Source organism: Lycorma delicatula, chromosome 4 (genome assembly GCF_047948215.1).
Source record: "Lycorma delicatula isolate Av1 chromosome 4, ASM4794821v1, whole genome shotgun sequence".
In the NCBI taxonomy this organism is placed as follows: domain Eukaryota; kingdom Metazoa; phylum Arthropoda; class Insecta; order Hemiptera; family Fulgoridae; genus Lycorma; species Lycorma delicatula.
In genome coordinates, this window is record NC_134458.1 from 128131850 (window position 1) to 128142121 (window position 10272).

The window sequence follows — 10272 nt, forward strand, 5'->3', positions numbered from 1 at the left end:
CTGGATTATCCAAACCGTTTGCTTTATAAATGTGATTATACTCTATAAAATAAAAAGTAATGTCACGTAGGATGACACATATAATTTGCTCTTAAAGAAATTGATTATTTTATCAAATCTGCTGATCTATGATTTAATTAGCGATTGCAAAACTCTTTCCAACTGATGTTTGGTATTGGAACTAATATTTCAATAATCAAAGATTACATGAAACCTACTTCTCGTTTTAAATATGTATGTTTGAGTATATACAATCACCATCATGATTTAGTTTTACTATTATTTATAGTACAAAGCCACAGGGAGAATATTTGATCTTGATTTTTAGAGTATTAACTGTTTTTTTCTTTCAGAAGTTTATATTGTTATCATTAATGATTAATCTATATTTTATGGAACTTTTTGTTTCTACTGTGTTCTATTTATTTAACATCATTCAATTAGATTCACAGATAAGTTTCTCTTCGTGGCTGTTACTATTTTTATTTAAGTATTTATTTTATATTATTTGATAGTTTGATTAAATATATATATATATAATTAAATGAGACGACTCTGAAAGGAATAAAAATCTTCATTAAATTAATTTATATACAATAAAACCCGCTTAAAACTGGCAATAAATTTTACTGAAAAATTGTTATTCTGGGTTGAGGTGTTATAATTAATTTTTTTCTTAATTTTTAAAACATTTTATTATGGCTCTAAACTAGGTCATTTTTCTTTAGAAAATTACAAGTAGGGTGATGCCTTATTTTTAATTTTTTAATATTCTCACTACAAATTGTGTTATTTTGCTCTATTTTTTTGCCATTTATAATTTTTTTTAAATAATAGAAATGTTTTAACATTTAAAATATGGTTAAATAAATAATATTATTTTTTGAATGTATAATAATGTTTTGCTCTTAGAGAATGACCAAAAAGAATTCTGCTAAAAAATGTATGAAAATACGATAGTATCTTACTCTTATCTATTGAATACAAATCACATACATCGAAAGTTTGAGGTTGCACATTATTGGAAGAATAAATACTAATATTCACTAAAGACTAATTAATAATATGACCAGAAATTAATGTGGTGATACGTCCCATATCGGTGTAAAAAGTTAATTACACTTGGTTCAGATTTCATCCAAAACACTGGATGCAATGTAATATGGACAAATTTTATCGTTGTTTAATTTACTGATGTAAAATGAATTCATAATTTATTTTTTTAGAGTTATTTTACAGCAATAGGTTAATAAACAATGTAAAAAATAAGTTACTTAATTACAACACTAATTACTGAAATGCAGTCAACTTAGTCCTAATATGATACCAGTTGAAGTAATTTCAGAAAGGTAATGAACTATTCACTATTTTTATTAATTTTTTTCTTGCGTGAAATATTTGGTCATTACTGACTACATTTATAGGGGTTGAATTATAAATTTTTCTAGGCCCTTGCTGGGAACCCAGATATTCAATGCAGCAGGAAAACTTCCTAGCTGTCCCACTGAGGCTGTCATTAACTCAGTATCAGCTTTCTACCAGAAAAGTGAGTCATTTTCCATTATCTGTAAATATATTATGAAAAAGATTAACAAATCTTAATCATCTTTTTTTTCATTTGACATTTTCCCACATTCTAGTAGTGTAAATTAAAGTCAAATATTTGGCACTTAAATAGTCATTTACTGCAGCCCAGACTGGTCAAAACTGTTAACAGCTTAAACAGGTTTTAATGTATGTTTTGTAAAAATAAATTAACAAATATGAGTTGTTTTAAATTCTTATAAAAAAAAGAATACAAGAAAAATAGACAGTGCTATTTTACTATCAAGCGCAGGAAGTAGGAATATTTGATAAATATATATTCACATTACATTAACTTTTTACTTCTTGTTGTGCTTCCTTTTTTTGTAATGTTCTTAATACATGGTGATTTTAATTTAGTAATTATTTATAAAGAGCTTTAAATATAGTATATACTTAATGCAGATAAAAAATTTAATAATGTTATTAAAGCATCAATTTTATAAATGTATGATATATTTTTATTTTAATGTTATTATAAATAACTAACTTACAGCCTTTTCATAAGATGGTGGTGGTATATCTTCTTGTCGAATTTGCTGTGGAAGTAAAATTGCAATGTCATATGGTGGGGGAGGTGGTTCTATTAAAGGAGGTGGAGGTGCAGGTGGAGGTGTTTCTTCGACTGATGTTACACGAACTTGAGCTATAATTGATGGTTGAGGTGGTACTCGAGCTGATGAAACAGTGGCAGTGGCAGCAGAAGATGAAAATATATTATGTCTTGTCATTGAACGATACATTGTTATTGCACAAAATGTTACTAACACTATAAATGCCAAAGAATATATTATTTCTATGCCCTGTAAAAAATAAAATTAATATTTTTATTTAAAGCATTTCCTGAACACTAGACCATATCCTGTGGCATGGTCTGTATAACCATCATATCAATCATTCTCATGTATGACAAGGATATGATGGTCGTACAATGATTCAACATCATAATTATATACATGTCATTTATTGTGCTTAATACTAGGAATTTTTATTTATTTCTAGCCAAATTCTTTCTTATTTATGAAAAAAGCTTGCTTGATAATCCATGCACACAGATATATATCAGCATGCAAATAGTATAATGACATTGCACTCAATTATGATTGACATATTCAGCATTGTATGTGTATGAACTGATGAACTTGACCATAAACAATTCAAATTTATTTAATGATGAGTCAAACCAACATTACTGCAATGTTACAAGGTACAAGTTGGTAGGTACAACTTGGGCTATGTACTCCCAGTACACAGCCTAAAAATGCTTCATTTATTTAATACATTACCTAATCAAATCAAAAACATGATAGGAACATAATGTTTAGAATATAACTCAAAAATTATCTTCTGAAAATCCATTTGATAAAATGTAAGAATGATATTCACTTCTCTCATTTGTAAAAGTTATTGGTGCTTGTTTGTGACAAGCAATAAAGTATTATTTTGTTCTCCCTTTTGTTTACCAAGATTTAAAGAAGATAAATTATCTCATTTTACTTTTCTGTATATACTAGCTGCAGAAGCATGCCTACGGCATGCCCTCTGCAGCTAGGGCTTGCAGGTGACATCTCGGAATGGGATTATTAGGTGTCCAAAACTGATTACCTCTTGTGTAAAAATTTTTTTTTTGAATGATGAAAATTGATATAACGCAAGTTAAATTAGAAATTTAACTCTACAAATTGATACTAATGATTCAGGATTTTCCGCTAGTGGTCGGTACATTCCGGTGCCTACTTTTTGGTCATAGATCATTATTTTATGAAGAAAAACAATCACATAAATAAAAAATATATTATTAATATATATTTCATATATATATCGATATATAACAAGTATACACCTGACCACCATGAGACATGTACTAACGAATTAGGATTTTCCGCTAATGATCTGTACACTCGAGTGCTAAGCTTAGGGGGCAGATACACATATAAATGACCTTTAGTAGGGTAGGATAATAGGCAGCACATTGAGCACTGTTGATAACATTAAGTTCTGATTGTTTTGACTAATTGATAAGTATTATACATAAAAAGCAGTAGTGCTTGATAGAGACATGTGAAGATAGAAAAATGTAGAAATAATGTGACGCTATTGCTATATAAGAACCATAATGTTGTTTATTTTTGAAAATTTGACTTATTTCCTTTATGATGAATTTATGAATAATAGTCCTTGTTCACAATAATGTTGGCTTCTTTCTGTCATGTGAATGAAAGAAAACCATCATAGGAAACATACTTTCCACCTAATTACTGATTAAATAAAAACAATAAGATGATGGTTTTAGCTGTTTGCATTTAATTATATTAGGGGAAATTACAAGTGCTGTTTCATCCAATGGACTCTTAATCCTTAAGGCCTATTGTACAACTACTGGAAAGGAAGAAATCAATATATATTATAGCTATATATTTTTTTTTTCCATAAGTCAATACTTATAAGACCCATATTCCTGGGTACTTAAAAGATCCTATGTAACCTGGCCAGCCAATATTACATTGGCTGGCCAGGTTACATGGTATAGATTTTCTATTTATTTTATTTAAAATTTAATTTTAATTATGACATCATGTTTAAATATATATAGTTATTTTATTTAATTAACTTCATATTTTTTTGTACATATGATTGTAATTTTAATTTAAAAATTTTTCTGTGTGATATGTAATTTTATATAAATATATCTTGCATACAACTGATGATGTAGGATCCTGCGAAAGTGCTTTTGGAGTAAAAAAAAAATAAGGTAAGTGTCATTTCATTTACTTTGTAATTCTGTATTTGGATTGTTCAAGTTGGTTTCTGATTATAAAAATACAGTAAATTTATTATATATATAATAAAAATTACAAGGTTTATTCTCATATTTTCATATAAAAATTAATTGAAAAATTTCTATAAAACAAGATCAATTGTTAAAAAAAAAGTACATTTACCTGATTTTGAAAGTATAATCTTACTCCTCCAATTATTGCAGTGACAACAGCAAATGATAGTTTCATGCCACAGTTATTATGCTTATTAACAGGTTCAATTTGAGGTGGCTGATGACCTGTAGCTTCAGTACTGCCATCTAATGGTAAATCTAAAAATACCGAACTGTCAAGTTCAACTGCATGTGATCGCACTGGTAGTTCTCCACCACTGTATTAAAAATTTAAATGTTATTGCATAACATTTTACATTTATTATTAAAAATATAACTATCTATTTTTTTTTTTTTTTTTAAATATACTTGTATTCTTTACAAAAGGATTCTTTTCTTGTAAAAAATGTGCAAAATTCAGTTGAAATTAAGGAAAAATATTCCTGAGACAGCTTGGTTTTAAGGATATTCTGTCCACTCTTTTTCATCTAAATTAATAGATACAGCTTTGGTTTTGTGACTCTTTATAGCCCTTTAATCTTACTTAGGTTAGATAACTCTTCTTTACTGGAAATCAGATTTTCAAACATTTAATATGGTTCTCATAGACTAAATCATAGCAATGCAGTTGGCAATCTTTTAAAAATAAAATCAAAGTTGTATAACCTTATTACCATGAATTAACATAAATTCGTGGAAAGTCTACACTGAAGGAGAAGGGTTTTGATTTTTCGGTTAAACACTAATGTGCCATTTGTTATTTAGTTGTGTATGAATGGTAAATAGTTATTTATGTGTTTTATTTCATGTCAAAGTTTTCTCTGGGTTCTGGATAAAATGATGAGCTCCATTCTTTACAACCTGATAGTTTTGAACAAACAACTGTAAGATTAATTTGGAATACACAGTCCTCATTTAGTTATAACAGGACATTTTATAGATGATATTTTAGTCAAGACCATTGCTCAGCATTGTATAATAATAATGTTAGTAACCTTTCAAACAGTCTTTAACTTGTTGCTGTTTAGTATTAAAAATTAAAATATTTTTTCATAATTAAATTCCTACATTTGATGTTACGGTCTACATCTTATTAGTGCACTGTCCAGAGCCAGCATTATGTGACCCTGTTCATAATGTATCCTCTTATCACATTTAATAATGATCTTCCCAAACTTCTGTCTTAAAAAAATCCCACCATCATCTTCATTACTTCTCCTTACTCAAGTTGTAGTCTGTAACTTTAATCCAAATTTTACCACTTGTACCACTTATTAGCTTTGGCTTACTACTTGTTTCTCTTTTAATTAAATTAATTCTTTTCTTGTTGCTGACTGTATCCAGTTATTCTGAATCAAGTTGTTTTTTAAGCAACAGTTGTTTTAAGCGAGTCACTAAATATTTTCAAGATGCAGTCACTAAACCAAATGGAAACCGTACAATGTTTTTTGACTTAGATAAATGTAGAAACTGATTTTATTGAACATGACTTTGGCCATGCATATTTATCCTTTACATCTTTTTAGAGATAGTCCTACTGGTGTAGTGGTTAGCATTCTGGCTTCTACATTGTCTGATCTGGTCTAATTTTTGGTCTGGCAGTTTTTTACCTATATTTCACTCATCTCATTCTTTATAAACATATGTATGTAGCGTGTCTAAATATGCATGCAGCAAGTGTTAATTATTATTATAAAAACTAAAATGTATTATTTTTATTTGATAAATTTTTCAAAACTGTACTATTAAAGATTATTATTATTGACTGATTTGATAATATTCTTCATTCATTTTTGTTGTGTACTATTTTTTTAACCTCGGCATATTTACTACATTCTATTTTTTCAAATATCTGTTTCATATATGTCAGTTTTTGCCTTCCTCTGCCGTTTTTTATCTTCTACACATTCCTCCATCACTAGATTACCTAAACCTGGATATTCTAATACATAGCCCAGCATCCTAGTTTGTCTATAAGAGTCTACCATGATTAATCTTATGATCTCTTCATTTAAAATTGTATTGTTCCACGTAATTTTTAATATCCTCCTGTAATATCACATTGCTTGTATTCTTAAATTTTCTGTTGGATTTGTCTAATTTTTTCCTGTTTTTCTGTGCTCTTATTCTTTTTCTGTCGTTATATCACACTACCATAAAGTGCTACACTCTACAGAGTTATTTTCAAGAATTTTTTTTTTAATTCTTATATCTATACTTTAAAATGTAGAAATAATGTAAAGCTATTTCTATATAAGAGGCTATGAAATTACTTGTGTTGTTTATTTGGGAAAATTTGGCTTATTTCCTTTATGATGAATTTATGAATAACAGTCCTAGTTCACACTAATGTTGGCTTTTTTCTCTCATGTGAATGAAAGAAAACAATCATAGGAAACATATACTTTCCACCTAATTCTAATTTCTGACTAGATAAAAACAATAAGATGGAGGTTTTTGCTGTTGGCATTTAATCATATTAGGGGAAATTACAAGTGCTCCTCAGCAATTTTTTCTGCTTGAAAACTCCCTTCTTATGTTACGACACTACTCCATGGCTCGTAAGCCACTGGGTCATCCAAAAGTTCACTTCTCCATGACCTCATCCTATTCAGCTCGAAATGAGCGAATATGTCCATTTGCCAGTAGTAGCTTGCCACCTCCTAAGCAAGATCTCCCTTGCCTCTAACTTACTCATTTCTCACTCCTCTGAACTATCCAGGATTAGCAAATTCATTGGTGGGATACTTGCTATGATCAACACAACTTCTAAGGAAACCATGCGGTATGCCTTGACCCCCCCCAAAGTGCTACTCTTCTCTGCAGGCTATCTAATTTCTAACTACAGCGCAGTATGTCCATCGCCTTCTTCCAGACTGGTGCAGTCTGCAGCATAATTGAAAAAACAGCAGATGCAATTAACTTCCTCTTTCAAGTTATAGGATCACCCACATTTGCCATCATCCTTGATATGGCTTAAGCTGCCCTGTTTTCTTCCTTAATCGTTTTGTCCACTAATGGTTTCACCATCAATTACCTGTTCCTATCCAGCCACACTCCAGGGTACTTCCCCTTGCAGGGTGACTGGATCTCCAGGTCCACAGCGCAACACTGAACTGCGGTATCCTTCTCTTATCTGTCATCTGCATCACAACCATTTTTTCTGCAGCCAACTGTAGTCCTCTTGCTAAAAGCTCCTCTCTAACCATCTCAACAGATATATTTGCCTTTGTCACTATTTCCTCTATACCTCTTTTTGTTATACCAGGGCTCCACTCCCTCCAGCCAATCAAGATTCAGCACTTTGTTATATGGCAAATTTATATGGGTTCCAAAATAGAACCTGTCAGAACATCATGCTCCATAGCAACAGCCACTTACTCATCTTCTGCAGTTGCAAAAAATTGTCTGCCTTTAAAATATTCCTGCAGCATTATTATCAAAGAAGGATTAATTTTCCTCTCCTCTAATTCTTGTATGATTGTCACTATTAATAGTGTTTTTAACTTCTAAGAATATCACCGCAGGCCTTCTCTGTCTGGTTCCATTAGTGGTCATAACCACTATGTCATTAATTTCTTTATCGCATCTATGGTGGACCTCTCTTCCCTAAATCCAATCTGTCGAGCCAAGAGTCCACCGCTATACTCATCTTCCTCTTTCAGTCTTCAAGATAGCATTTTCTCTAGTAATTTTCCAAGAACATTGATAAGGCAAATTGGCCTGTAACCCGAGGGATCGTGCACCCTTCTTCCTCCCTTATTTTAGTAATACTAAATGAGCACACTTCCATTCTTCCAGAATCCATCCTTTTAACAAAACAGTGTTCATTATATCCAGCACCGTCAGCTCCGCAACTTCAATGACTAACCTGATCAACTCCACTGGTATGCCATCCGGTCCTGGGTTCTGGCCAGCCTCCATTTTTCCACTGCATATATCAGCTCCTCCATTGCAGACCTTAGTATATTCTCTGCAACTATTTCTCTCCAACTAACAATATTATTATGCAGAAAGAGGATCTCAATCACATTGATCAACTGTCTCTGTGTAAGTATAGGTAGCGCCTTCTTCCAAATTTCCCATCACTATCTTGTACCCAATTCCCCATGGATTCTTATCTAGTAGTTCACAAACTTCCCTCCACTTCTCTCTTTTCAAATTAAGGATTGCCACTTTCAACATTTTGTGGCTAGTCTGTAACCGAGACAGTGCGTCTTCCACTGAGATACTAATCTACATCATCACTGTCTTTAAAGAGCCATACTTGTCCTGTTATAGCCATCTCTCAGATCATTAATCTCTCTTGACCACCTGTATACCGCACCATCAGCTCTCCTTCCTCCATCCATATCCCTCCAATTCAGGACTTCCTCACATACTTTCGCTGTCACCTGCAAAAGCACATCTGGTCCAACTTCCCAACATATTTCCATTTTCTTACTGAAAGCCTCTTTAAATTCCCTAAGGCCAGTTCCTTTGCAGCTCCAGGTACTATAAACCTCCTGCTGCCTGCCTTGCATATCAGCAACCACAACCTCAATGCATCTGTGGTCACTGTAACATTAATTTGTCCAAAGTTCATTTCACATACTCTTCGTATAGATTTGAGTTCGTACTTGAACTACCTGTAAAAATAAAGTTATGATTTAAAATACCTTGGTTGTTTGTTCATTAAATTTTTGCCATCTTTTACCTCAATTGACCTAACTGTAGAAATATTAATTATTAAATTCCAGTTATCTTATAGTTGATTGTGAAGTGTGTTTCTAGGTTGGTAAAATTCTGAAATTTCCAATTATTATTAGTTAATATTTTTCATTGATTTTTTGCATTTCTTTTCAACTCACTAAAAGTATAAGATATACACTAAATTTAGTTAAGAAAATCAAACGTACTATGTTACTTAGGCAATGCTCTAATAGATATAAAATAAAAATTTAAGTGTAATATTCTTTTTACTCTATATGATTTAATATACATAAAACATTTTTTTTATTAAAGCAAAAATGAAAAATTCTTCAGAATTTCATTTAAGTTAAACTTGCATGTTAAGTAATCTAAATAGAATCAGCTAATAATATAAATGAAAGTACTGCAAAAACAAATGAAGAACAGGATTTGCTATTAAAAAGAAATTGAGATGATAGAAATATTAAAGAGATTAAAAGAGAATCACTAAAATGAATAGACTTGTTAAAATAATGAAAGGAAATGCTGTAGAAAAGGATGTAAAAGGATACAAAAAATCTTGATGTTTTGTTATTACGTTAAGAAATTGCTTTCTTTCAAGGAAGTAGGGAAAAGTTATTAAAATGTTATAGATATTGATGAAAAATTTAAGTTGAAAAGAACATCAAGAAAAAGGGAGATTAAATGAAGAGTTGATAAAAGATATAAATAAAAATACAGAGGTAATTTGTTATAAAGCATCTACTTTTTTGATTGAGATAATGAAGAAAAAATTTTCAAGGAATGTAATACCTGTTATTTCTTCGGTTACCATGGTTATGTGAATATTGCCCCGTAACGCATTCTATTGGCTGGAACCGATGGACTGGAGTCACCATGGGCTTGGCTCCCCTCCACCGTCTCCCTCCACCGCCTGTAAAATATACCATATGTGATCTGTAGGACACAAAATAATGGATAATTATTTTATACTAAAATGTAAATTTCATATAATTTAATAAAAATATTTTAATATTTTACTAAAATTAATTTGCCAAAAGAAATATTTTAAGATTCAATAATTGAAAAATTTGTTTAGCTTTATTAATTGAGAATTTTCTATTTTTTGTTCAGAATTCATAATT

At 30.7% G+C, this 10272-nt stretch overlaps 1 protein-coding gene across 1 annotated transcript; it reads right to left on the minus strand.

Annotated features, from left to right (window-relative positions):
* Positions 1 to 973: 973 nt before the first annotated feature.
* LOC142322936 (uncharacterized) lies at positions 974 to 10055 on the minus strand. The gene is made up of 3 exons (XM_075362028.1): positions 9941 to 10055; positions 4527 to 4734; positions 974 to 2387 (listed from the first exon to the last, which is right to left on the minus strand). The coding sequence occupies exons 1-3, from the start codon at positions 10024 to 10026 to the stop codon at positions 2070 to 2072; spliced, it is 612 nt and encodes a 203-aa protein (XP_075218143.1). The 5' UTR covers positions 10027 to 10055; the 3' UTR covers positions 974 to 2069.
* Positions 10056 to 10272: the final 217 nt, after the last annotated feature.

Bases quoted from the DNA above. Each gene is read 5' to 3' on its own strand.
- LOC142322936 (XM_075362028.1), bottom strand. From the start codon at position 10,026: ATGGTGACTCCAGTCCATCGGTTCCAGCCAATAGAATGCGTTACGGGG. The intron at 4,735-9,940 runs GTATTACATTCC...TTTTTAATACAG, and splicing joins GGTAACCGAAGAAATAACAG to TGGTGGAGAACTACCAGTGC. The intron at 2,388-4,526 runs GTAAATGTACTT...TATTTTTTACAG, and splicing joins GATTATACTTTCAAAATCAG to GGCATAGAAATAATATATTC.